General features: G+C 49.2%; 1 protein-coding gene across 1 annotated transcript; it reads right to left on the bottom strand.

The window, feature by feature from the left end:
* Positions 1–1548: 1548 nt before the first annotated feature.
* Positions 1549–12808, bottom strand: Rd3 (retinal degeneration 3, GUCY2D regulator). The gene is made up of 3 exons (XM_028757593.1): positions 12711–12808; positions 3572–3883; positions 1549–1840 (listed from the first exon to the last, which is right to left on the bottom strand). The coding sequence occupies exons 2-3, from the start codon at positions 3865–3867 to the stop codon at positions 1549–1551; spliced, it is 588 nt and encodes a 195-aa protein (XP_028613426.1). The 5' UTR covers positions 3868–3883; positions 12711–12808.
* Positions 12809–27852: the final 15044 nt, after the last annotated feature.

Raw genomic sequence — 27852 nt, 5'->3', positions numbered from 1 at the left:
AGCTCGCTGCCTCAGGTTTTCCTTTTGTTTGAGGAGAGCAGAGAGATCTGGGAGAAGAAATCAGTAGTCATCCTCTGAGGACTCCTCGGAACGTCCTCCCTCTAGGCAAACCAAACCCCATAAGGGCCTCAGGCAGGAGGCTCAGCCAGCTCTGGCTCACTCAACATTTCCTCCCAACTGTGGACTTGTTTGTTTCAACGCCTCTCCAGATCTTGGTGTCACATCCGAAGCACCCACAAACCCACCGAATCCAAGTGAACCCCCATCACAACACAGGTCACTTTGGACCTCTATCCAAAGTTTGGCAACTGGGTGAGCTTCTGAGTATCTTCCAGTGAAAGGTATGTTTAAGATGTCTTTATAGAGAAGAAATTATACTAATGAGTCAATCAGCTCCTTCATCCAGGCTGTGGTAGGTAAGAGGAATGTGCAATCCTGTCAGATTCCAGCAAAGCAACCCAAAGCCACATCATTCAGAAAGAATATCTGTGCAGTAGACTCAGCACTTGAGGGGCGGACCAGCTAAAATAGTGAGAAGAGGAGGGAAGGAGGAAGTGAGGGAGAGAGGGAAAAAGGGAGGGAGGGAGAAAGAAGGAGGGAGGGAGGGAGGGAGGGAGGGAAGACAACAGAGGAGAATAGACACAGACTTCTCACTGAGCCAGACTACATGCAGTACCTGGTGATTTTCTTCCCATCGAATTTTATTTGGACTATAAGATTCACTTGTGTTTTTTGGGTATGCACTGGGGGCTGGGACAGACACTACTCACCCTCTCCCCTGAACCCTACTTCTACCCCAGATTGTGGGGGTCCCCTGGCTTTCCAGATCTTTCACAGGTGACCCACACATATACTATCAGAGCATGAGGCTGCAGGAGACTCCGTGTGATGACACCGCAGGATCGGAGTTATGATCATCCTGCCTACCCTCAGCTACCTTTCTTGGAGAGCAGCCTCAGCCTCAGCGGATGGAGATGTAGACCTTGGTCCTGCCCTATCATAGTCCAGCATTCAAGGACTCAGAAGCAAGAACACTCCCACATCAGAGGGATCAGAGTTAAGGCAAAAGCAGGGAGACCCTTGGGAGACTCGGTTTTTTCACTCACTAGCTGAAGAGTAGGTTGAACAGTCTTCTGTGGACCCCACCAGCTGTCCTGGGCCTGAGGCTGTGGGTCCCCTGCAGTGAATGTCATCTGGTCACCAGTAAAGGTGCCCTGAATGGATAGGGTGAATGGGACATCCCGGAAACTGAGATGCAAATGCCGGCCTTGCAGGTTCCTTCCTTGTTCAGGAAGATGGGGAGGAGCCTGCTCCAACGCCAGGCCTTGTCTCTATATCAGGCAGAGAAGCGGAGACCTTTTAGGGGAGAAGCGGAGCTAAAGACTTGACTCTGTCCTGTAGCCAAGCAGGTGTGCTCAGTGGGTAGTTGGCTCCGTGGTCTAGCGGTACTGCTTGATGTGTCTCCTGGTTGGGGTAGGTGGGGAGGTTCCAGCACCGGTGACAGTCACCAGCCTGTCATTCCCTCCTGTGGGTGACTGCCTTGAGTGGTCAGTCGGCCTGGGGTGCCCTGAACTCTGGCATGCTCCAGGTCCGCGGCGGGGGTGGTGCATCACGCTCCACGTCTTCCGAAATGGTCCGGATGTCACTGGCAAAGGGCGCGATGCGAGCGCGGGTCTTGAAGGACGACAGGCTGCCGCGGGGCCTCAAGCTCCACTGACGTGTAAGCCTATGGGCCTCCTCCTCCTGCTTCATCTTCTCCAGGGCCTCCTGCAACACGGAGCGGAATAGCCGCGCCACCTCCTGCACCTCGGGCTCTCGCTCGGCCAGCAGCTGTCTGAACCTGGGGGCACATGACGAATGGCTGAGCATCTCACCTGCCAGGGACTCCCAGCCTTACTCCTGTCCCAGTCAATACTGAGCTCACATCCCAGCTCTGTTCACCTCTGAGTCGCAATCTTCCCATCTGTAAAGGGTAACACCTGCCTTTTCACGAGGTACGTGCTCACGTGCAAGGAACCTGAAGCCAGCCCAAGACTCACAGGGACAGAGCCCTCAGAAATCTGCACTGCAACCGCAGCCTGGCTGTGAGAGGCTTTGTGGTCACCCCTCCGCGGGTTCCACCTGTCCGGGTGATTACTCTGAAATGCATGTCTGCAATGTCACTGTCTGTAATCATGGAGACCTTCTCCCCCAGCCCGTGTCTCTTCAGGGGATGGACAAGCTCTGCTTTCCCACTGGCCTTGCTCCTTCTCAGGAAGGCCACTGGTGGCCTCCTGGGTCCTTGTGTGTCTCCTTAACTCCTCTCCCTAGAGCTGGATTCATCCATTTGGTCCCTTCTTTCCTCTGCCCTACTGAGAGCCAGCGCTTGGCAGGGCCAGACAGGAAGGCCAGGAGGAAACATGGCCTCTAACCCTGTGCCTCTCACTGTGGGTTTAGCCAGTCAATTAGGTGCCCCCTGGCATCAGCCTAGGACTCTAGCTCTGTCCCATTTTCTCTTCTGAAGTAAATACTTTTAGGGGCCTCTCTCATCAGTAGAATCAGAGAATGGGAGAGCTCAGTCTGAAAGGAAGACAGCCGGCACAAAGACTACAAAACCCAAAGGGAGTAAATAGGGAAGAAGTCCTCCTTTCAGGGAATTTCAGAGAGAAAGCACAGAATGGGGAAGTGTTGGGAGCTGTGGGAGGAATTGGGATCAAAGTGTTTACTTGGAGATTTGTCAGACAGAAATGATGACAAGAAACTTGTGTGCATTTGGAATCGTTCCTGAGTTTGTACTGACTTCATCAACTCTGTGGGAATAGATGTAGGGTCCACAGCCTCAGGAGGGAGGGTGAAGTTCTGTCCTGTGCTGCACCAAGTTTACACACTTGGTGACCTGGGCTCTCACACGTTTGCTCAGCTTGCCTGCTCCCTCTCCCCCATACACACACTCACACCTCAGGCTGTACACACACTCACACCTCAGGCTGTACACACACTCACACCTCAGGCTCAACACACACTCACACCTCAGGCTCAACACACACTCACACCTCAGGCTATCCAGGATCAAACCTGATCAAAACAGAATAATTAAGACACCAGTTTTGGAGAGATTGCCTGGCACAGGTCCTAAGGAAGGAACATTGAGGCAGAGGCAGCAGGATTGCTGTGAATTTGAAACCAGCCTAGGCTACATAGTGAGTTCTAGGCTAGCCTGGACTAAAAGAACAGGAAGAAGAAGGAACTGCAGCAGAAGTTGGAGACATAGAAGATAACTGTATGACAAAGGAGCCATTATTGACATGCAGGCTTACAACCACCCAGCAGGAAGAACAAAGAACTTTCAGGCTTTGAGTCCAACCCATCCCAGCCTGAGGGCCTCCAGAATCTGCCTCCAGCCTCAGAGGCAGCCTCCCCCAGGTCTAATGTGCCTTCTGAGTTCCTTTTCCTGCCTCACCCCCATCTAACATATTTCTGGGCCACTCATACCCTCTGGCTGTGATCCTAGTAGCCTCGGGCTCCTGACTACAGTCACCTTCTCTGGAGCCAGTAGGGTCACAGTTGGTCCCCATCCCTATGCCAGGGTTACCTGAGGATGGCAGGCCCACAGTAGGATGGGTGGATCTTGGCACACACATCCTCCAGCTGCAGCCGCTCACCAGGGCTGATGTCATAGGTGGGCCTGGGCGTGCTGGCCAGCCAGCTGTAATCCACACCGGTGCAGATCTTCCTGACCGCCTTGCGACGCTCCCTCTGTTGCCGCTCCACCTCTCTCAACTGCCCAGCCAGCTCCATCATGAGTGTATCCAGAACCATCTCGGCCGGGCTCCGGGCTGAGAGCCGGGGAGGGGTGTCGTTCCACCGGAGCCACGGGATGAGGGACATGGCCCCCCAGGCCCTACTGAGACAGAGAAGAAGGAGCATGCCCCTTGTCAGCAAGAGAGGAACCCAAGACATCAAGAGAGAGGAGAGTGAGGCCTCAGATGAAAACATCCCAGCCCTTACAGCTGTGAGGTCTTGTAGGCCTGTGTAGGCCCCAACCTCTTTGAGCAAAATTCTGAATTATGGAAAACAAAATAGGGCCATTTGAGAAGCAGCTGTGTGAATAAGCTTGGTTCACCATAAGCATTGCATCGAGGTAATACATGCAGCCATTTTGATAAGAGTCCCAAAATCATCATGAAAGTTGAACCCAGAGAGAGTGTTCCCCAAACCTCACTAACCAAAAACAAGCAGGAAACAGGCACGTACAGCTGAGCACAATAGCGTCCCCATAATCTGTGGAGGAAGGAACACACAACACAAACACATACAGGGGAAACAACACACAACATACATAGCCATACAACATAGAGCACACGCACCACACACACACACGCACACATGCACACATGCACACTTGCCCTTAGGTACTTATATCCCATGCAAATCCAACAAGAACACATTGTTTCAGGTGCCTCCAGTCTAAGGATGATACACTTACAAATGTGTGGGTTAACACTACCCTGATAAAACAACCAACCCACCATTCATAATTCATGAATCCAGTAAGCATTAGCCAAGTTCACTGGAGGGACACCAACGTGAAAGTATCCGGGATCCCTGCTCTCAGGATGACTGACGCAGAGCACACTCGTATCTATGGGGCGGGCTGAACATTAGACCATGAAGGGGGGTCAGAGGAGGGGTTGTGGACAAGCAGGGTGAGAGTGAGGGCAGACGTCACACACAGGGACAGATAGTGATGGGTGGCCTGGGTAGAAAGACATAGCCCCGGTCTGAGGTGTTACACAGGGCTGCCTGAGCAGGACACCAGATGAAAACCAATTCCAAATTGATCAGACTTCAGCGTGAAACTAGAAATTCTACAACTATGAGAGAAAAAAGTTGGGAAACGCTCCAGACACAAGCATAGCAAGGCCCTTCTCAGTAGGACCCTGGTTACTCAGGAAATAAAGGGCAGCGATTCACAGCTGGAACCTGGTGACATTTAAAAAGCTTCTGTACAGCAAAGAAAAGTTAACAGAGAGAAGGAGCCCACAGGACAGGAGAAAACCGCTGCCGGCTGCACTCATGACAAAGAATTAATATCCAGAATATGTAAAGAGTTTTTAAAAAACAAGACATTAAATGACAGAGTGGATAAGAGGGCTGATGATGGATGAAATGCAAATGGCCAGTGAACAGGGAAGTGTCGAATCTCACTAGGGTGGAGACCTGAGCTGACCTGAAGAGGCAGATGCTTTTCAGGGGTAAGGCTGGGTGGGCCTCCTGAGCCCTGAGCCCTGTGAACCCTAACCTTCTGTGGCCCAGCGTGGGGGTCCCACTGGGAAGGAGATGCCTGTCTCAGCTTTCTTCTCCCCACCCCCATGCTCCTCCACACTGGCCCTGATCCAACAAAGCAGGATTTCTGCTGCAGCTATTTCTGACCCTGATGCCAGTTGCTCCTCGCAGGAGGCTCTAGGGGCAAGCCCGATTAAGTTCTTAAGGCTACAGGATGGAGAGGGAGGGTGGAGGAAGGGAAGGATAGCTGTGGCCAGCTGCCAGCCAGGCAGACTCCCCGGGACCAGACAGGCTGTGTGTGATCTGCTTTGGAAGATTGTGACTCCCCCTCTCCTCATCGCCCGCCCCCTCTGGAGGCATTGCTCCCCTCAGAGGGTGAATTTCCTGTCAGGCTTCCAGTCCCCTGACACTCTAGCTCACCACTGGAGCTTGTGACAGGGCCTTGGTGACCTCAGAGCCTGTCCTGGAGGCCTGTTCCCCAGACAAGCGACAGTCATCTGCATTCATAACACACAAACCTGTAACTCCAGCAAAGAGCTGGACCAGTTGTTTTCTCTGAAGTTTTTTGGTGTTTGTTGTACTTCCCTTCCAAGTTCCCAGCATGCCGGTGGCACATATGGCCGTGTGATTCTCCACCATTGGGCACAGGCAGTACGCTGGGCCGGCCTGAGGTCTCAGCAGTCCTGGGCCTTGGGCCATGCCTTTCACTGTACTAGCTGTAAAACTCCCTCAAGAAACCTATTGAAGAATAGGTGTGGTGGAGTATGCTTGTGATTCCACGTTAGAGTCTGAGTGGGGGTCTCTAGAGAGAGCCATTGTGATTCTTCCACAGAAGACTGCACTCCTGGACGGAAGGCACCTGTCTTCAGCTTGGGGCCAGCTGAGAGGACATCCAGGAAACCCCCACTGAGAGCTCCCTGTCTCATCCTCCCTGACCAGCCAGGCCTTAAATTCCTCATCTACACACAGGGTTGACATACCATGCAGCACACTCCCCAGAATGTTTGTGACACACAAAAGAAGCTGACATCCCAGAACATGGTACACAGTCTGGAAGTGACTGCTGCCTCTGCCGGCCAGGTGGCCAGAGAAAAAGGACAGGATGCTGGCCCTGCCGAGGGTGACAAGAAGGAATGAAAGCCAGCCGATGATACACTGAGGATCCCAAGACTGTAAAGAACCCTAATGTTCTTTTCATTGGGTCTTTGAGAAGTTTGAGGATATGCTTCTCTCCCATGTCTGTGAAATGGGGCAAGATGGATGCTGCCTTCGGCTGACGGCTCCTCCCCTCTTCTCTCTCCTGGTCTCTTCTGCTAAGGAGCATGGCCTCACCTTCCCCCTGCTTCCCCACCTGCTCCAGCTCACACTTCCTTCACCCTCAAACATGCTTGATGGTCTGGCTGTCCCCCATCCGTTTGTCAGTTGTCTCAGATATAGCACGCTGAGGCTGGCGAGAGAAAGCCAGTTGTACCTGACACACCTAGCCTATGTCCAGATCACTGGCGTCTCATCAGAAAGTCCATCTGTGGCTGTCACTGGCCCTTACCGCAGGGACTGATCCTGGGGTCCTAGAAGAATCAAGTGATGATCTTGTAAAACTTTGTTTCCATCTTTAACTTAAAATGTAGCATTTCTCGTCTGGAGAGATGGCTCTGCTGCTAAGAGCACTTGCAGAGGAACAGCACCCATATGGTGGCTCACAATTCTGTGGTGTCTGATGCCCCTTTCTGATCTCCACAGGCGCCAGCCACACATGTGGTACACACACATATATGCAGGCAAAACACTCATATGCATAAAGCAAATCTAAAATATTTTACTGTAGCACTTCCTGGCATGAAAGATCACCACACAACCATGAGTGTCCAGGACACCTGTGACTTTACAGGAATAATAGTACCAACTCCTCAAAGTAGCTCTTTGTAAAATATTGTATGCTCATCACTCCTCTGAAACATGGCGTTAATTAGCTGTGTCGCTAGATCTTGTCATCTTACCTGGTTCTAGAAAAGCACGGACATCGCTGGGTCATAAGCTGGTTTTACAGATATTTTAGTAGCTACGTTTCTACAGAGCTGGTTTTCGCTAGTTAAACCTTGGTGATTTTACACAGAAACATTTTTCAGAAGATGTGTCCTCGCAGATCCCCAAAGGTCTGGAGAACAGGAAGAAAAGCCTCTCCTGCACACACACCCCAACTTGATCAGGCTTGACCCCAACCTGGATCCTGGCCTTCAAGGCCCTGTGATCTGGTGGCTGTGTGGGGAGAGCTGTGGAACTGATTGCAGGTGCCTGGGGTGTCACTCTCCTCTCACCTCCCACCTCTCCCCTTCATTACACTGTTACTTCTGCACACACTCTGAGCCTCCCCACTGGTCTATTTCTGGACATCCCTCAGGACAGTGACTTCTCACCTTAGAAACACTCAAAGCCTTCCCTGAATCCCAAAGGCAAGAGGACTCTGGTTCCAGATAGTTAGAGGGGACCACTATGCTTACTAGTGCCACACAGTGAAGGGGATGCTGTCCTCGATCCAAGAACCCTGACTTATTGGTCCAGAGGGACCCACACCCAGGCAGCAGCTGAGGCTCTCCCCTTGTATAGCTGGGCTCCCACAGCTCAGCTGAATATCTGCAGGTTAGGGAGGGCTCTGTTCCTGGGGACCCTAGGGCCTAAGGTCACCTGACCCAGGCTGTCCCAGAGCAAGAGGTCACCTCTTGGAGCAGGGTGTATCAGCTGAGGCCAGACCCTGGGTCCTGGCAGAGCCCCAGAGAGTAGCTGCTCACCTCACTGACTAATTCTGCTTTTCTAGGGGCCAAGGTCAACTTCACAAGCTACAAGTTCACCTTGTTTCTTTTTGGCATTAGAAGAAGTATCCATAAGCCACCAAGCCAGGTGTAAAACCGGCCTGACCTGTGGGTCTTTCACCTACCTGACGAAGACCTGCTTATCCCTCAAACCAGTGCCTAAGAGTCAAGTTCTTCCTGTAGCCTGGCCCCCCTTGTTCCCCACAGAGACAGTATGGATCTCAGTGGCCATAAGACCCATCATCCCAGCATCTGTAATGACGGGTGAATGGATGCCTGGGTAGTTGAGTATGTGAGTGGGTGGGTGGGTGGATCAGGGTGGTGGGTGGTGGATGAATAGATGGGTTGATGGATGAACGAATGCATATATGGATAGAGAGGTCTGTTGTTGATAGGTAGGTGGATGGGTGAGTAGAAGAGGGGCGAGTGGATGCGTGGGTAGATTAATGAGTCTCACTCAGTTTTCTTCATACGGAGGCAGAGGTACAAATACTCAGGTCTGACTATGGTAGACAATCTCCACGAACCATCCAGATGTCATAATGAGACCATCTCCATCGCGCCCCCCCAGGTTCCCTCCCTAGTGTCTTGCTGGACCTCAGAGGCTGCACCATTGTGGAGGGGCTCATGCGTTTCCTGGTCTAGCCTTGACTCTGCACCTTAGAGGTGCTAAAGTTGCATTTCTCAGGTGGATGGCTCCTCTGATTTGAGATTTGCTTTCTCCCCCTGCCTGTGTCCCCTGCACAGCACAAGGGAGAACGCCAAGGCTGGTTTCTCTCAGATGCTTGCTCTGTCCAGAATGGACAACAGATGTGGCTTCCTATAAGTTTACGAACCAAGATGGGCACCCCCAGGATCAGGCCCGAGTCTGCTCATCTTTGACCAGTGAGGACTGAGGGGTCTCCCATGGCCACCTGAGTCCTGGATCCAGACTACTTTCTGGTTCCCAGGTGCCCAGAGAGCCTCCCCTCCGAGCTCACAGCCAAGTGTGGCTTACTCCTAAAGAGCTAGCTGTCCACTGTAAGTGCGGGAAGCTGCCACTTCTGGGGACTCCCTCTTACCTGAGGTCCACCTCCTTCACTGTAGGGTTCCTGTTTTCTGCTTCACGCTCTAGAAGAGAGCCTTGATGTTTCCTAGGGAAAGTAGAAAGTTGAGCGCCAAACCGGCAGAAATTGAAGGGTGGGTCCCATCCTCAGCCTTCCTCCGCCTCTTCCACTGCTGGCTTTCTCTTCCTCCCGTGCTTTCTGCTCTTCCTCACTGACAAGTTGTACTGGAGCCACCAACAGGAGCAGGGACCCAGCTGGGCTGGTGTTTGTGGAGTGTGTGTAGGTCCCCAGAGCTGAGACACAGCTCCCTGTAGAACCTGGAGGCAGGCCAGCTGCCGGTTGTCATGGAGACCCACCTAAGCCTCTTGGCCTGCAGCAGTATTAGCTGGTGAGGGAGGGGCTGACCTGACACAGAGAGAGCGGTGTTCCCAGAAGGCATCTGAACCCTGACTCTCTAAGTACCACCCAGATGATGCTAGTAACCTCAGCAGACTCTCTGTGAACCTGCTATTGGCGGGTGTTTCTAGCTGCCTGGTGGATGGTTCTGGAATGCAATACTCTTTCCTCTAGGAGGGCATTATTCTGGATACCAGGAGCCCATGAACTTGTCTCAACCTTTATACTTTCCTTACCTGCCACCCTCTCTGTCTTTCCTTCCCTTGCATCAAGCACAGGTACAGAGGCTCAGGTAGGTCCAGGAAGAGGAGAGAAAGTGGGTCCTGGAAAGTCTAAGTGATGCCAGGGACTGACACAGGCTTCCTGCTGTGCCTACCCCTCTCCCCACTCTCCTCTAGGTCCCTGCCTTTCTGCTCGCTGGATACAGTACCACACATATGCTATTCTGGTTGCAGGCCAACAGTAGTCCCGTTTGTGTCTCACAGAAGTGAGGAGGCACTGAGAAAGGGATGGTGTCCTGTAACAGATCCCAGGGCCTGAACTCTGGACCAGCAGTCTGCACTGTACAGATCTTAGGGGATGCTGGGCTAGCACCTGGAAAGGGGATGGCTTTGGACACATCTCATTCAATTAAGTTAAAAATGAAGCAGAAAACGCGACCAGGATATATGCTGGGCCAGGCTTCGCAGCTGCGACTGCCCTCCTGCGTGCATATTTGAGGTTTGAGGGGGCAGGGGGGACACAGTGTGCAAATTCTTCTGCCTTCCTGCCTCTGGCAGAGGCTTCAGGGTCCTGTCAGGAGCTGGGTCTTAGGCCAAACACTTCTCTTGGTAAGTTCACATCATGACAGTCCTAACAGGTAAAAGGTTGAGTTAGGGACAGTTACAGTTCTTAGGTGGCCTCCATCCAGGACCAGCTAAGGCCAGAGCAATCTGAGGCAAGTGTCAGGACAGGAGTACGGTCTTAGTTAGGGTTTTACTGCTGTGAACAGACACCATGACCAAGGCAACTCTTATAAGGACAACATTTAATTGGGGCTGGCTTACAGGTTCAGAGGTTTAGTTCATTATCATCAAGGTGGGAGTGTGGCAGCATGCAGGAGGGCATGGTACAGGCAGAGCTGAGAGTTCTACATCTTCATCTGAAGGTCGCTAGAAGACTGGCTTCCAGGCAGCTAGGACAAGAGTCTTAAAGCCCATGCCCACAGTGACACACTTCCTCTAACAAGGTCACACCTACTCCAACAAGGCCACACCTCCTAATAGTGCCACTCCCTGGGCCAAGCACATTCAAACCATCGAGTGACCAGCTGATAATACCCTTCCCATGGGTTAGCTGAGTGTCATGCCTTGGACCAGGATCAGGCTGGGACTGTTCTTTCCAGAAACCTCTCATGTGGACTGGAGAGTAGCCAGAACTCTCACCCTGGAAACACTGTGTGCCCAACCAGCTCCTTCTGAACTCCCTTAACTGACGTTGAACTTGTACCAGCCTCAGGGCCCTGGCCAAAGATGAAGGCCACCTCCTTAACCCACCAGGGCTTCCAGCTTGGGGTGACTGGTGGGCAGGCACCTGCAAAGATCCAGGGACACCATGAGGAGGAGTTCCACCTAGTGGCCCTCACCTTCTCCCAACACCTCCTATTCTCTTGCCCCCAGGCTGCAGTGCTGAGAATCTGCAAGCACACACCTGAGAAGGTCTTTTATCCCCATACCTGCTGGAGTCATGGCATCAGAAGGGGCTGGGAACTTCCTCACACAGTACAGCAGGCAAGTTCAAAGTCAGGCCAATACCCTCTGTTCTAAACCGCTCATGCCCACTGCAGCCCTGTGGCCTTAGCAAATCTTACAAACCTCTGGGCACAATCCTTGTGCCCTTCCCCTGGCCTTGAGCAGGCCTGAGAGACTTGTTTACCACAACAGACCAAAGGATAGTTACCCACCTTGGCTGCACGGAACTTAGAAGAACTGCCCCTGGGCTTGCCTTGAGATATCTCCAGCCGTCACCAAAAATGGATTATCCCACCCATCTGGCTGAAACAAGGAAGGGTTCGGGCAGGGTCTGTCCCTTTAAATTGAGAGATGAACATTAAAGCATTGAGCCTTAATCAGAGAATTTTGTCTTGGCTTCATCTCTTTTCACCCTCCGTCTTCTTTTCGTTCCCAGCCCCCTTTCAGGTGAACCCGGTTGACTCGTGGCCGCAAATCCTGACAGTCAGTCTCAGTGAGGGTACCAGACATATCCCCTGTTCTCTGATGGAGGGGGAGTAGGCTGTGCCCCCATGTCCCCTGCTCTCTAAATTGAGCGGGGAGTAAGCTGTGCCCCTGTCTGTGCAGTGTGGAATTCTGTGTTACATTCCACGCCCCAGTGGCTCCTGTCCCTTGCAAGGCCAGGCCCATGGAAGTCTGCTATCAGTTATCCGGCACTTGCCTCAGGATGCCTTAGCTGGCCCTGGATGGAGGCCACCTGGGAACTGTAGAAGAGATCCCTACCCATCCTTTTCACCTGTTAGGACATGCATGAGAGAAGAGGTATTTCCACAGACCTCAAAATACTAGAAGATCTTGCTGGACTGAATGAGGATGGAACCCAGGACCCTGAGAGAGGGATTGAACTTGCATCCTAGGGCTGAGGGTAGAATGGAGAGATGTGATGTCATTGCATGTGCTGAGAATAGGACCTGGCCCTCTGTAAAACCTGCTGGAAGCAGATGTAGCAGCAAAGGCCCCAGAGCTGGTTTTGTTTTAACCCAGTGCACTTGGCTGCTTCCCAGAAGGTAAACCACTGTACAGTCCCCCATCTCACCCACGGCTCGCCCCACAACATGAAAGAGCAGAGCTGGATAAACAACCACAGGAAAAGCAGAGGGCTGTGGCCTGGCACCCAGGCTCCAGCGGGGCTGGAAATAGAATTCACAAAGCGAAGTTTGAAGTGGTAATCTGATGTAAATCAGAATTAAAGTGTCCAGCAATGGAGGAGCTGCTTCGAAATTCCAAATGTAGCAACATCCCAACTCTGCAGCCAAAAGACAATTACAGCAAAGCACATCTCTAGCTTTGCCTTGGAAAAAGTAATGGCACCCCATTATGGATGGCACACCAGGCCAGGAGTGAGACTCAAGCCAGGTCTAGTGTCTGGGATGGGAGCCATAACCTAGCCCCTCTGCCTCAGACACTGAGAGACACTGAGACCTCACCTGACCCGTGTCTTACTTTTCCCTGAGGCAGGACCAGAAGACCAGGAGCTCAGTCAAGTCTTGTCCCACAAATAGAGCGGCTTACTTGTGGATGTAGCTGGGTCTCAATCCCTTTGGCAAACCTTGATCTCCAAAGATATTTACATTATGATTCATTACAGTAGCAAAATTACAGTAAGTAGCAATGAAAATAATTTTATGGTTGAGGGTCACCACAGCATGAGGAGCTGTATTAAAGGGTCATTGCAGCATTTCCAAGGTTGAAAACCAACGACAGAGATGATGTCATGTTTGTTCTTTTCTTGGGAAACACCTCTTAGTAAGCATGTGGTGACAAATTATTAGTCTCTATAAAGGGACAAAAAAAAAAAGAAAGTTTGAACAAGAAAAAATTTGTACAAAACCAAAAAGAAGGAACTTGACCTCTCTGCTTTAATGTCACCAAAGCAGCATTACTAGGGGGAATCCAAACCCCTAATTCCTCAGCGCAGACCATGTGTCTTCACAAATCCTGTGATTGCATAGGGTTTACATATATATGTATATAATTTGCAGAACATTCAGCAATTCTCAAAGTGTGAGGAGTGTGGGTGGATCTGATTAGTCCCAGGCAAATGTTTGCGACTCTGTTTTGGGCCCTCTGGTGGCTTTCCCTCAGAGTTCAAGGTCCTGTGTTCAGTCTCCAGTGTTCTGGGGTCATTGCTGAAGTTCCACTTCCTCTCAGATCTTAATACGGAGACATGGGTCTTGTGAATGAAGATGGAGGGGAGAGGGTCTTCTTCAAAGGACCACCTCTCAGGACCCAAGTCTGGACTGGACAGCTGTTTGCAGGGTGACTCTGCAAAGATACTCTAAAGGGACTCTTCTGTATCTCAACCTAACTGCCAGACTATTGAAACAATGGACCCAACAAAATGTGGTAATGTCTCCCAGGATTCTCATCCTGAGAGGGAGAAAAAAAAAGGCCACAGCCAGATGGCCTGTTGGAAAGAAATTCCACAGAGTTCTAACAGTCAATCCACTTTTCAGGATGAGACTGGAGCTCAGACAATGGGGGGAGGGGTGTGGAGCACACCTTGGCTGGGATTGCTTAGATGTGCTATTCCTGTCCTCTACTTAATCCTTGGTTTGCAGGACCCCGGAGACTGGCTTGGATCTCTTTGTCCCTCTTCCCAATGTGGCCACATTGAATAAATCTCCCTTTCTGCACCCCACTTGTAATTTGGCTTATTGAGGACAAGTGGCTGGACCTGACCTGGGCCTTAGATTATGACCCCCTGATAACTCTATAGAGTCTGATCCTAAAAATTTCTTTTGAGAAATGGGAATATCCTTGGCATGCACCCTCTTTCTATCACCCTCATTGACCCTGGCCCTAAGCCTCGATGCCCACAGAGTCAACCAGAAGGAGGTTCTGAGGAAGACCCAGGGCCCCATGTTGCTTTGGCCCCACCTCTACAGCTGCCCTGCAATCCTGGTTACAGCTCCCTCCCTCGTCTGAGTGGCTGGGAGTAGGCTGGTAAGGATGGGCTCAGAATTCCCTGTTGACTAGAGCTCTTCATCTGTTTGTACTTAGCTGGCGCCAGGAAGGCGTGTCCCAGGTGCCTGGTGCTGAAGCGTCAACTCTTGATTGGCTATGCTCCTCCTGGACACCCCAGTCCCCAGAGTCCCTCCAAGCTGGTAAACATGGCAACGAGAATCAGCTGCCTTGTTACCTGGCTTCTGCTGATGAAACCTTAACTGAAGATCAACTTTCCCCCACAGCCCTTGGTGGACTTCCCCTGCATTCCCTGTCCCCTCCCTGGCAGTCTCCTCCTCCTGTCTAAACTCCTTTCTGAGCAGACTTTCTCTTCTGGAGCACCATGTCCTTGTGACTCTCATAGCCTCTACCTTTTAGGACAGTGGTTCTCAAACTTCCTAATGCTGTGGCCCCTTTAATAGAATCCTCATGCTGTGGTGACCTCCAACCATAAAATTATTTTTGTTGTAATTTCATAACTGTAATTTTGCTACTGTTTTGAATTGTAATGTAAGTATCGGATATGCAGGATATCTGTTATGCAACCTCCCTGGGGTCATGACCTACAGGCTGAAACCTCTGGCCTAGGGTCTCTAATGACATTGACCAAAGGTACACATTTCTCTCCAAGAGTACACGCTGAGTCACTAGACTAACCCCACATTGAGTATGAATTCTTTCATGGATGCTCGCAAAGTCTGCCTCATGCGGGTTTAATTTGTATTTGATTTATGAAGTTCATGCTCCTGCAAAAACCTAAAATGATGCTCTGGCAAATGATCATTAAACACGCTAAGTCTGTACCAACCTACATTGTGGGTGTAACTACCACCTCTGTTTTACACATGGGAGAACATAGCTATTAGTTAAACAACCAGCCCAGAATTCACATGTAACCAGGGTATTGAGATTTGATCTTTTACTATGTATTGTAACACTAAATACTCCACCCACAAGGCCTGGTTGCCCATAAGGACGAGAGAATCCTCAAGTACAATATGACCTTGCTCCTTAATTTAAAACTATTGGTTAAATAAAGATGCCAGCAACCATAGCTAGCAGAAGAGACATAGGCAGAGTTTGGGGTTCCTAGGCTTGGGGTCTGAGGAGGAGCACAAGAGAGAGAAGAAGGTGGATAGAGGTGTAGCAGGATACTTATTCTGCTACATTGTATTCACAGTGGAGCTTGGTGGTTAGGCAGTAGAAGAGGAGGCGGAGCTGAGAGAAGAAGAGAGGAAGGGGAGGGGATAAAGAGAGGAAAGGGAGGGGACGACTGGAAAGGAAGGATGAGAGACTACTGGAGAAGAGAGAGGTGGAAGGACAATGGAGGAGAAGGACGTGGCCTGGAAAAACAGCAAGTTATGAGGGATCTCATAGATGGGGAATAGCATAGTGTAGTGGTAAATCTGCCCAATCTAGGCGTGGAGTTTGTATTCTTAATTATTGAGTTGTGTTTTCTTTGATTGGTCCTATTTGGGTTGGAGATTTACCCCAACGGAGAGGAGTAAGCTGCCATGGGTTAGGTGAATCATAAAAATGTAGCCATGAGGGCTAGCCAATTGGAGTAAGAGCTGCCCAGATGGAGCATGGACTATTATTGATGGGGAAATAGATTCTAATAGCTTAGAGGGTAAATATCTGCCCAGCTCTAGTGCTGATTAAGGCTTATTATAATAGTAAAAGTTGTGTGTCTTTTATCCAGGAACTGAACGATCAAAGGCGGGGCAAAAAACTGTGATTGAAATTAAATATTTTCTCTAACACAAGTGGTAATATAAAACATGATTCAAAGCAAAGCAGCCTGGTGCCGCGGTTGGCCCTGGGGACAGCTATAAAGTTCTACACTTGAGCTTCTCTCTTTTGATTGGTCAAAGTCCTGCATTAATCCTGTCAGATGATCTCTTGCAGTTGACACCAGAGCAACAAGGCACAGATGCATGAAGAATAAATAACTAATGGCTCTACAGACCCACCACCAAGGCTACGGTTGAAACACAGCTCATGACGAACAGTGCCTTGGGGAACTGTGAAAGAGGCTCCAGGAAACAAGGCAGAGGGCTTTTTACCTCAGGTGCACTGTGTTCCCTGGATTGTTCGTGGACATGATTTCATGCCTCATGCATGAAACATTTACATTTAATTTATAAGACAGGTTTCTTCTTGTCGGATGTCAGATTGTAGCTACAGAACCCAATCTGGTCTATGTACCCCAACTCTGGATGTGGCCTTCTGTCTTGCTTTTCTGCTTTCCCAGATATAATCTATAGTATGTCCTGGCAATTATGTTTAAGTTAGTCTGTCCTGAGAAAGTTCTGGGATAGGCCTGCTCTGTTAATATTTAGTATGTGCTTACTGGTATTTATTCACATGTTTTTCTGAATTCAAACACCCTTCCTTAGATCATTACTTTCCTTGTTACATTCATATCTAAAGGCTCGCTGAAGCTGAAGGAAGGTTGTCTACAGCATCAGACTGGTCTGTCCCATTCTTTCGGGTCCTCTGATTTCAGTCCAGCAGACGAGATCTGCACAGGTTGGCTGAGCAGTCAACAGGCTACAGAGAACAAAATTATCTGTTTCTTTATTTTGAACACTTCTCAAGCTCATAAAAATACATAAAGACATGTTGATATATTTCTATATGACTATATAATTATTATTATTATTATTTTGTTCTTGTTTAAGAAAAACAGTATCTTGGGCCTCAGAAGTGGCTCAGCAGTTAAGAGCCCTGGCTGCTCTTAAAGAGTACTGGGGTTAGTTACAGACCCACACGGTGCCTCTTAGCCGTCTGTAACTCCAGTTCAGGTGGATCTGACACCTTCCACTGACCTCCTCAGGCACCAGGCACTCATGTGGTGCAGACAGACTTGCCAGTTGTGTAACATGTTGAAACAGCACAAAGGCAAAATAATTAGTGACGCTAAGAGATCTTGGGAGCAGTGATCTTTGTTCTCAGAGGAGTGTGCTTGTTACTAAGGGAGTGGGATCAGGTGTGACCACAAACCTGTCACAGAAAGGAGGAACGGACAGTCTGCTATCACCCATGTCCTATAACAACTTCTGTGACGCCATCTTGGAGCAAAGGCTATACTAAGCAAAAGAAGACAGCAGCCAATAGGAGACCCCAGCAGCTTGCAAACCCCTTCCCTGGCTCCTCTGTTGCTACAGACCAAAGACACTCCTTCTAGTATCTGTATTGAGAGAGCAGGGCAGGGGCAGGCATTCCTTCCCCAGAGTCTAGACCGACCCATAAATGCAAGCCCACCCCAAGCCTGGGCACCGCAGCACGTGTCTGTAATCCCAGCACTAAGGAGGCAGAGTCAGGAGGATCCAGAGTTCAAGGCCAGTCTGATCATGAGACTCCCCACTCACAAAAAGGTATCTGGGCTGGAGAGATAGTTCAGCGGTTAAGAGCGCTGATTGTTTTTCCAGAGTTCAATTCCCAGCAACCACATGGTAGCTCACAACCATCTGTAATAGGATATAAAGCCCTCTTCTAGTGAGTCTGAAGACAGCTACAGTATACTAATATAAATAAAATAAATTTTAAAAAATTATCTAATTCCTCACCCCAGAGTCTGGGTGCTGTGGCTTATGAATAGCAGGAAAGGCTCCTGAAAAGGAAACACCTCCAAGAATCGTCCTCTGGGGAAGATGGCTCTACCGCTTCCTCGATGATTCGCTGGCGGATGACAGGCCCTTCCCATCCAGGCCTGCATTTGGTGTGGGTGGTCTTTTTAATTGCAACCTTTGTAGCCCATGCTAGGTAAGCTCAACCTGTGATTCTCGTGGTTCTCTCCAGACTGTCCTCTGATTATTCTCCATGCTTGTGTGTGGGTGGGCAGTGCTTCTGGTGCTCACTCCGATGTTGGCTTGTTGTTCTAACAGTGTTGAGAACACACATGTGCTTCCACATGTCCTGAACCCTACATATTCTACTCAGATTGCTATTTATTTGTGAATGTGTGCAGAATGCAAGAGTCTCCTGGATTTTCACATTTTCTGCTAGATGGGACTCAGAACTCACCTGGGTGTCTATGATCCGGTTATGTTACTGGACTTGTCCCAAGCCAGGGAGAGCCATTGGTCCTCAATAAGCCAATTACAAGAGCCTAATTAAACATCGAAAGCAGGAAAAGGAGATTTATTCTATTTGGCCACTTAGGAAGAGGGGCAAAGGGATCCAGAGAACTCCCAAGGCCAGTCTTCAGGGTCCTGAGGTGAGACCAGAGTTTAAATAGAGCCCAAAGATATCACATCTAAGCAGTCCTGGTCATGGTGTAGTCCCACCCTCCACTGACCTGTCCTTGTCTGGAGTCAGTTGCATCCAGTAAGGTGGGCTGACAAGTTAGAACTCTCTCTCAGGGAGACAAGATCTCTCTCTGACCAGCATCTGCTCTTTTCCCAGTATGAGATTCCAGATTGGGGTGGAGGGTACGTTGTTTCAGTAGTCTGACAGTGGGAAACACAAGTATCCCTCTGAATAGCTTAATCTCTGCCTGGCCTATTGCATTTCTAGCCAACTTTTGCTTATAGTCATGTGTGTGAGCAAAACTCATTTGGGAAAATAGGAGGGGCCAACAGTCAGACACATTTGGTAAGTTATCTCTTTTGGGAATGGATTCCTTTTGCACCGTCAACTTTAACATGAGAGAACAGATCCCATGAGCATGTCGTCCTTCATGCCAACATCACCCTGAATGCATGATCTCATTCTGAAACCTTGAAATAAAGTAGTCTTGGTGCTGGGCAGTGGTGGCGCACACCTTTAATCCCAGCACTTGGGAGGCAGAGGCAGGCGGATTTCTGAGTTTGTGGTGGTTTGAATGAGAATGGTCCCATAAGCTCATGTTTGAATACTTGGTACCAGGTTAGTGGAGCTGTTTGGGAAGGATTGGGGGTGTGGCCTTGTTTGAGGAGGTGTGTCACTGGGGGTGGGCTCTAATGTTTCAAAAGCCCATGTGAGGCCCAGTTTCTCTTTCTCTCCCTGTAACTTGTGGACCAGATGTGAGCCCTCAGCTACTTCTCCAACATCATGCCTGCCATGCCTGTCTGCCACCAAACTCCCTGCCATGATGACAATGGACTCACCCACTGAAACTGTAAGCAAGTCCTCAGTTAGTTAAATGCTTCCTTTATGATTTGCCCTGGTCATGGTGTCTGTTCACAGTGATAGAACAGTGACTAAGGCAAGGTTCTTCCAAGTTCCATGGGAAATGTAGAACACTCTGTTGCTTCCCACAGAGACCCCTTGCTGAACTTCAGTCAGGACTACACTGATTCTACAGTTCAATTTGAGAAAATCGGCATGCTGATTGTATTGAATCATCCAACCAAGGAGTCCGATAAGTCTCTGTAAGCCTCCTGATGGACCTAGGAACTGAACTCAGGTCCTCTGCAAGAGCACTGTGTCCTCTTCACTGTGGAGCTGTCTCTCCAGCTCCAGTACCCCCTATTTTAGCACCTATAGATGGATTTCAATATTAGCAAATGTAAATAAACTTAGGATTTACATATCAATGTAATCCAGTAGATACTAAACTGACTTTTGTAAAGCCCCCCCCTCATTTTTCAAGACGGGATTTCTCTGTGTATCCTTGGCTGTCCTGGAACTCAAGCTGTAGACCAGGCTGGCCTCACCTCTGCTTCCCAAGTGCTGGGATTAAATGTGTGTATCAAATAGACCTCTGCTTGCCTCTGCCTCTCAAGTGCTGGGATTAAATGTGTGCATCACCAACACCTGGTTCCTCTCTCCTTTATCCAGGTGCTTTTGTAGAGGAATTTTAATTCAGCAACATGCTGCTCTAGCAAATGATGACAAAGATTTGATCTGGTCAGAATGCAGATTTGTCTTGGATTATAGTGTGATCTGACTGGAATACAGACATGCCCTTAGTATACACCTTTAACCCGTAACGATGACTAAAGGGAAGGTGAGTTTGTAGAAAGAAGCATCTATGTTTGAAAGTGACTTCTAACTGAGGGCCAGACAAAGTGATGAGTCAGAGAAAGATTTGACAGAATGAGTCAGAGAAGGGATACGCCCAACTCACAGGAGAACAGACAAGAAGAAGAGGCTACTTTAGAGCAGCACAGGGTGAGAAAGGTGTGTGTGTGTGTGTGTGTGTGTGTGTGTGTGTGGTAGTTTGAGGGGAACAGTTTTACAAAGATAGGTGACAGAGAGAGCAAGCTAGACACAGGTGAAGACAGAAGAACGAGCCAGAGAATGAGAAGGAGCCAGGGGATTAGAACATATTGCCAAAGTTAGTATGAGGCCAGGCAGAGCAATTCAGTAAGAAACCAAGAGAAGCCAGATTGAATCAGTCATCTTGGAAGGTTAGATTATACTGAGACTAGAAGCTTCCAGGCCTAGGCCTAGGGATAATTAGAACAGAGAAAGAAATGCTCTGGGCTCAGCCTAAACCATATATTCACACAGCTAACCATAGGGCTCTTGTCTCATCCCTCCATCTGAGGTTTACATCTTTCTTTCACTTGTTTATTTTGTGTGTGGAAGAGTGTGAGTGTTGTCATACAAGTGCCACCGCACAAGTATGGAGGTCGGAGGACAACTCGTAAGAGTCAGTCTTCCCTTTTCACTATGTGGGATTGAACATGGGTCCTCAGACTTGGCAGCAAGCCCCTTTGCCCACTGACTCACCTCGCTAGACCTCTTTTGTATGTTCTTGGAGATTCTTGCACTTAAAAGGAAACATGAGGGGGCTGGTGAGATGGCTCAGCAGTTAGGAGCACCAACTGCTCTTCCAGAGATCCTGAGTTCAAATCGTGTGGTTACATGGTGGCTCACAACCATCCTTAATGAGATCTAAATAAAAAAACCTTTGGGCTGGAGCAAGTGGGGCTGGGAGCAAGAAGAAGGGAAGGAGAAAAAATTAAAAAAAAAAAAGGAAACAGGAATTGCCAAGAGAAGTCCTCTTTGTTTCCAGACCTGGTGCCTTTTATGTTTCTTGCCCGGTTTCCCTAACTCAGACATCTATAGGCATTCCAGGATGGACCTTTGTGTCTCTCAGACATCCACAGACATTCCAGGATGGACATTTGTGTCTTGTTCTTGGCCCAGGAATGTTGGTTACCCTTTTAGCATCAAGCACAGTGCCACCTGTCAGTTCCTCAAAGGTGTCAATTATCCAACTGAGGGGGTTGCCTTCTATTACTAGTTTGGTGAGAGCCTGCGTTGTCAAACTGCATTTGAATTCATATTTTGTCAAGGTGATATCTGAATTTCTACTTCTAAATTGTTTAATGGTGAGTTATATTGTCTGACTTTTAAAAATGAAGGAAATCTTGTACTCTGCTAAATCCAATTTGGTTATGGTGTAAGAACTGGTTAACACTTTCTTAGGTCTGATTTGTTAAGATGTTGTTTGAAAACATCCCTTCTTTTTTTTTTTAAAGACTTATTTATTTATTATATATGAATACACTGTTGCTGTCTTCAGATACACCAGAAGAGGGCATCAGATCTCATTACAGATGGTTGTGAGCCACCATGTGGTTGCTAGGATTTGAACTCAGGACCTCTGGAAGTGCAGTCAGTGCTCTTAACCACTGAGCCATCTCTTCAGCCCCGAAAACATCCCTTCTTCATGAGTAGTATTTGTCTGTTTCCTTTCTTGTTAAGTCATCTTTAATTTAGATATCAATATTGCACCGGCCAGTTTTGTGTGTCAACTTGACACAAGCTGGAGTTATCACAGAGAAAGGAGCCTACCTCGAGGAAATGCTTCCATGAGATCCAGCTGTAAGGCATTTTCTCAATTAGTGATCAAGGGTGGAAGGGCCCATTGTGGGTGGTGTCATCCCTGGGCTTGTAGTCCTGGGTTCTATAAGAAAGCAAGCTGAACAAGCCAGGGGAAGCAAGCCAGTAAGTAACATCCCTCCATGGCCTCTGCATCAGCTCCTGCTTACTGACCTGCTTGAGTTCCAGTCCTGACTTCCTTTGGTGATGAACAGCAATGTGGAAGTGTAAGCTGAATAAACCCTTTCCTCCCCAGCTTGCTTCTTGGTCATGATGTTTTGTGTAGCAATAGAAACCCTGACTAAGACAAGTATGTGTTGAAAATGTTGTTGTGCACACATGGAGGTCAGAGGACGTGACGTGGAGTTTGTCCTCTCCTTCCCTTTTTAAGTAAGATTAAACTGGGTCATCGGTCTTTTGCTGAAATTACAGGTGGTTGGTAGCTGCCTACCAAGGGTCCTGGGAACTGTGTTTGGGTCTCCTGTGAGAGCAGTAGCACTTCTAGTCTTCTCTTCACCACCCCACTCCCGGTTCTATTTCACCATCTCTTTTAGCTTGTCAATTACATTCTTTAAGAAAAAAAAAATTAAATGGTTACCCTCAAGTCTGCAGCATGTAATAACAACTGACATCTTCAGATAACAGAGCTGCTTCATGTGTGGTATGAGCGGCTTGTCGTGGTCTCACCAACTTGTCCCTCTGTCCCTCGGGATGCTGGTTTCCCTTCACTTAGCATGGACTGTAATTGCTGAAAATTCTGGTACTGTGGTTATTTTAAACAAGCAGTTATCTTTGGACCAGCTAAGAATAAGAACAATTGTCAGTTCCCCTTTCTCTTTTATACGAGTCCTTGCCAGGAGCTAGTTTTTGATGCATGCCGATGTGGAATCCTCTGAGCATAACTTAGCTATTACCATTTTTTTTTTAAATGAGTGCTCTACCTGCGTGTACACCTGCATACCAGAAGAGGGTGTCAGATCCCTGTATGGATGGTTGAGAACCACCATGTAAGTGCTGCAAATTGAACTCAGGACCTCTGGAAGCACAGCCAGTGTTCTTAACTGCTGAGCCACCCTTCCAGCCCCATTATTAGCATCTTAATCAGAGGGGCTATAATTACTAGACGGAGACCCTCGACCAGATCAGGGTTGAGTCTCCTCACAGAATGAGGCGTGGGAGTATCGTCAGACCTTCATCTGAGAGTCCAGCCACTAGTTTCCATGGTACCTGCCTCCCAGTGGCATGTAATTTTGTCCCAGTGGTCTCAGGGGTGCTAGAAGGCAGAGGGTTAATTAAGGAGGGACCTCCGCCATGCAGCTTTGGTGAAGTCCTCGTCTACGCTGAGGTCATACTACGTCTGTAAGTTCAGTGAGTTCCTGGTTTGCCGTAGCCATTGCTGCACCTGTCGTTGGTACTGTAGCTGGCCTTTATTCACGGCTCCCAGGAAAAGCAAAGGCATCAATCATTTTCCTTCTTGCCAATAAAACTTGTGTTATCATTTTATGCCAGTAGATCTGATTAGCACCGAGATCTCTCCTCTTGTGTGCTTATCTACAAGCCTTTATTTAGCTTTCACGTCTGCAGACGAGTGCTGTTCTGTTTAAAATGCTAAATGGACGGACATTTGTTCTTTCCAATACTTTACTATTTCACTTTGGTCTTTCCTTGACTTCTGACTGGAACTCATCATTCTTAGATAATTGGGCATTTTCTTTCTCTGGTTACTGTCAAAATCTCTTTGTCTCTGGTATGTTGGCATCTGATCTGGGAGTTATCCATCCTGCCAGCTGCTCCCTGGATTTCCCATGTTCAGGGGCAATTAAGGAGAAGGTGCTAGGGTGTTTCTGTTAGCTAAGGTTAGGCAATGGAACCGTGTGTGTGTGTGTGTGTGTGTGTGTGTGTGTGTGTGTGTGTGTACAGATAGAGACAGAAACCCACATAGTTGGTTGGCTCAGCCATCTTTTTGAGGAGTCTGGACATCATAAGGTTTCCAGCGGCTGCCCAGAGATATGCCAGCAGGTCAGGAGTTCCAGGTAGGCTACAGACCGGCTTGCCTTGACCTTCAGAGGAAGAAGAGCTAAGGGAAGCAGGGTTTTCACAGTGGTTCATGCCAGTGGTTCTTATAACTGAAAACAGTTTTCTGGGCATCACCAAAAACAAAACAAACAAACTAGAGGATGGTAGTTTGGTCTTGCACAGTGTTGGCTAATTACGAACGACAGCGCCATCTTGTGGTGACGATGGGAAGGAACCTTGCAGAGCAGGCCAGCTTTGCCACCAGACCAAGATGTTACTGGACCACGAAGCACCGCTTGTAGGGCCAGTAGAGAGTGGCCCCCAGGCTCATTCTGTCCCCTGGGGTGTCATATTTGCTCTAGGGAAAGGGAATCCCAGTGTTGGAGAATTTCTGGTTTGTTTCAGACTACCTATATTCACTACTTCCTCTGGGGCTGTTACTTCAGCTCCGTGCCCAGTGACTACCTTCCACCCAAAGCAGCAATTGACATAATACCCACAATACCTCATCATTCATCCTTAGCAAGACAGACGAGGATTTGGGACGAGAGGTAGGGTACCTTGTGAGCTGTGGAGAGGAGGGAGTGACCCCCTCAGGCCCAGCCAGGGGCAGACAGCTATAAAACCAATAAGTAGTTCAGGGTGACTCTCTGGACAACCTGAACCTGTGTCTGGGGCCTTAGTTTGAATCCTGGCTATGCCTAAGCTCTCTAGCATTTTCGAGCCCTGAAAGAAGTCAGCAGCCGCTCAGGGCAGAGAGGTTCTCGGCTCAGGTCCCTCTATATCACCAGACACTGAGACTTGTGCCTGGGGCACAACCAGGAGCAGATGTGCGCCAAGGCTCCAGGACAACCTCTGGGACAAGATATTAATGATTAACAACCAGGTTAAGGGGGCCTGAAGAGAGAGGTGAGCCCAGGGGAGGGGTGAGGGCAGCAGGTCCCCACCCCCAGGGCCTGCAGCTGGGCTTGGTGCTGAGTCACCTTGCAGTAGGACTGGCAGAATTCAGGCCCTGGAGCACTGTTCACAGGCAGCAGGGGTCGCACTCTGGCCCTTGGAGCCTCAGGCCGGGGAGGGCGGATGCCTTCGGGGAGCTCAGAGGAGAGGAGAGAGAACACAGTTTTTTAAAGGCCTTGTTAGGTTATTCAGGGAGTCAAGATCAGCCCTAGCTGTAAAAGAGGCACAAAGTGTCCAGATTGAAGCCATCTGAGCAAGCAGTCTTGCTTCAGAGCTAGTGGGCCCTGGACCCTCCTCTAGTCTGACCACAGAGTAGCTTCAGAAACAGGGGACAAGAAACCCAGGAGCCAGCAATGGTGCAGGAGCTGGAACCATGTGGGATGGAGGTTCCCTTGCACTGGACAACATAGCTGTCAAATGATGCTAACATCAGCTCTCTGGGGTGCCCAAAAGGTGGTACTGTATTCAAACCAGGAAACTCATTTATTAAGCCATTGATTCATTCATTAATTCAACAACTATTAAGAACTTGCCCAGAACATAATGACCTGTCTCCTCCATGGCAGCAGAAACACCAAGAAAAATCCAGTTCGAATCCTGCCCTGGGCGCTACCAATCACACACTCCGGCCCTGCTCCAAGGAAGAGAAGGACGGCAACCTGGAGGTCAGGGGAGACTGTGCTGTTAGGTGGGGGGATGAGAGGGGAAGGCTCAGACCAGGAGAGGCTGGCTTGCCTGTGGGGGTCTCATCAGGCTCCATAACCTCACTGCTAAAACCAGTTTCTCTCAGGAGCTCTGGAAATCACTAAGCTGAGTGACTCACCAGCCCCTGAGCCTCTGAGTGTTGCCTGTTTCACTCTTTCCCTGACCTGCCTTCTTTCCACATGCAGACATGTTGGTTTAGAAATGGAAGCACCACCGGGAAATCACACTGGAGATACAACCAGAATCAATTTCCTTCCTGTGTCAGGCCCAGGCGTCTGTGCACCCTGCCCTTCCACAGAGGCGCAGCCTGGAGAATTGACACCAACCTGCCTTAAGGGTGGCTTCCAGGCAGAGAGGGCTAATGTGAGGGGCCTCTCACTCCTGAATGCCATGAAGTGGATCAGGCTGAGTGGTTAATACAGCAGGAGCACATACAGAAGGCAGAGACGGAAGAACGGCAAAGAGAAAGGAGGCATGGGAGAAGCCTAACCTTGGGTATAGAGTAGTTACTGTGCCAACCCCCTGGACAGAAACCAACATGCCAGCCTTATGCCCTTCAAGAGAGACTGGGTCCTGTCATGTATACCAGGCTGCCCTCAGGAAGTTTCAAAGACACAAGCAAGCTCTAGGTCATCTCTCTGCCTCACAGCTGGTGTAAGAGGCTCCTACCAGCAGCCATGGACCAGCCTACGAGGATGGAGGGCCCCGGGGCCCACCTTACATTCTGACTGGCCTCAGATTGACGCCTCAGCTCTAGGGAGCTTGGTCCCCTCCGCACACTGTGTTTAGAGACACTCAAAGACAGTTTCCCATGTACTTAAGCAGGTGTCATTGTCCAGTCACCTCATGGGATATGAGTGGACCCAGAATCTTTCCTTCTGGAGACAGCATGGCTGCAGAGAACATGGGTGAAGAGAGTCACTGCTCATTACTGTGGTAAAAACAACCTAGCTGAAGCGGCTTAGGAGAGGGTAGGCTTGAGGAGATGTAGTCACAGCAGTGGGGAATGCCCTCCAGCCCCTGATGTAGAGGGAGCAAGGCTGGAGGCCTGGGAAAATTGGCTTTCACCTGGGTCTGAGTCATTCCCCAAAGCCCATCCCCAGTGACCCATTTCCTCTGGCTATGCCCCTCATCTAAAAAGTTCCACAGTTCTCAGAACAGTGCCTTCAGCTGAGGACCAAGTGTTAGACTTGAGTTTGTTTGTATGTGTGTGTGTGCATGTATGTGCCTGTATGTGTGTGATATGTGTGTATGTGTGTGTCTCTGTGTGCATGGTATGTGTATCTGTGTGTGCATACACTTGTGTGGTGTGTGCACATGTGTGCATGGTGTGTGTGTGTGCATGTTTGGAGGGGTACAAATGTGTACGCATGTGTGTGGTGTGTGTGTGTGTATGCATGATGTGTATGTATGTGTGTCCATGTATGTGCATGTGTGTCTGTGTGTGGTATGTGCATGTGTGTGTGTGGTGTGTGCATATGTGTGTTTGTGTGTGTCTCTGTGTGTGAGTATGTGTGCGAGTGTGTGTGTGCATGTACATTTTACAGCCAAACCAGTGCAGCTGAGAGAAGACCCGTGTGGCTAGGGTGCAGAAAAGGAGAGTGTCATGTGACATTCTAGCAAACTGAGGTGGGGGATCCAGATGGTACAGGGAGTTGTCTCACCAGTGAGGTTTATCTTTATCCTAGGAGCAAAGGGAAGACATTTCCCCATGCAGCTCTGTGTGTGGTGTATGGTGTGGTGTGATGTGGTGTAGTGTCCTGTGACTGGGTCTGTGTCCTTTGAAAACTACACAGCTGTACGGTGTGAGATACACTGAATAGGTCCAGGATAGACTCAAGGTGGAACAGTTCGATGGCTATTGAAGGAGCTACCTTTAACATGAGTGACAGTACTGAAGTCAAGAGAAGAGGGTGGACTGAGGATGGGTTTAGGAGCTCAAACTGAAAGAAATGTATTCTCTATAGAGTGACAGAGGCATGAACGGAGGAAGGATTGGGAAAGGGGATAGAAAGGAGAAAGGAAGGTGGGTAAGAGTGAGTAGAGACTGGCTTTCTACAGGGTTTACACTGAACATCTGCTCATTGTGGAGTCAGAAAAGCCTGAGCACTGGTTATCCACCTCAGGAAAGCCTGCACACTGGTTATCCACCTCAGGAAAGCCTGTGCACTGGTTATCCACCTC

Source organism: Grammomys surdaster, unplaced genomic scaffold (assembly GCF_004785775.1).
Source record: "Grammomys surdaster isolate TR1022 unplaced genomic scaffold, NIH_TR_1.0 130, whole genome shotgun sequence".
In the NCBI taxonomy this organism is placed as follows: Eukaryota; Metazoa; Chordata; class Mammalia; order Rodentia; family Muridae; genus Grammomys; species Grammomys surdaster.
Note: the sequence above shows the minus strand (reverse complement) of the source record. Positions and strands in the feature narration are given on the sequence as shown.

Bases quoted from the DNA above. Each gene is read 5' to 3' on its own strand.
- Rd3 (XM_028757593.1), bottom strand. From the start codon at position 3,867: ATGTCCCTCATCCCGTGGCTCCGGTGGAACGACACCCCTCCCCGGCTC. The intron at 1,841-3,571 runs GTAACCCTGGCA...ATGTGCCCCCAG, and splicing joins TGTGGGCCTGCCATCCTCAG to GTTCAGACAGCTGCTGGCCG.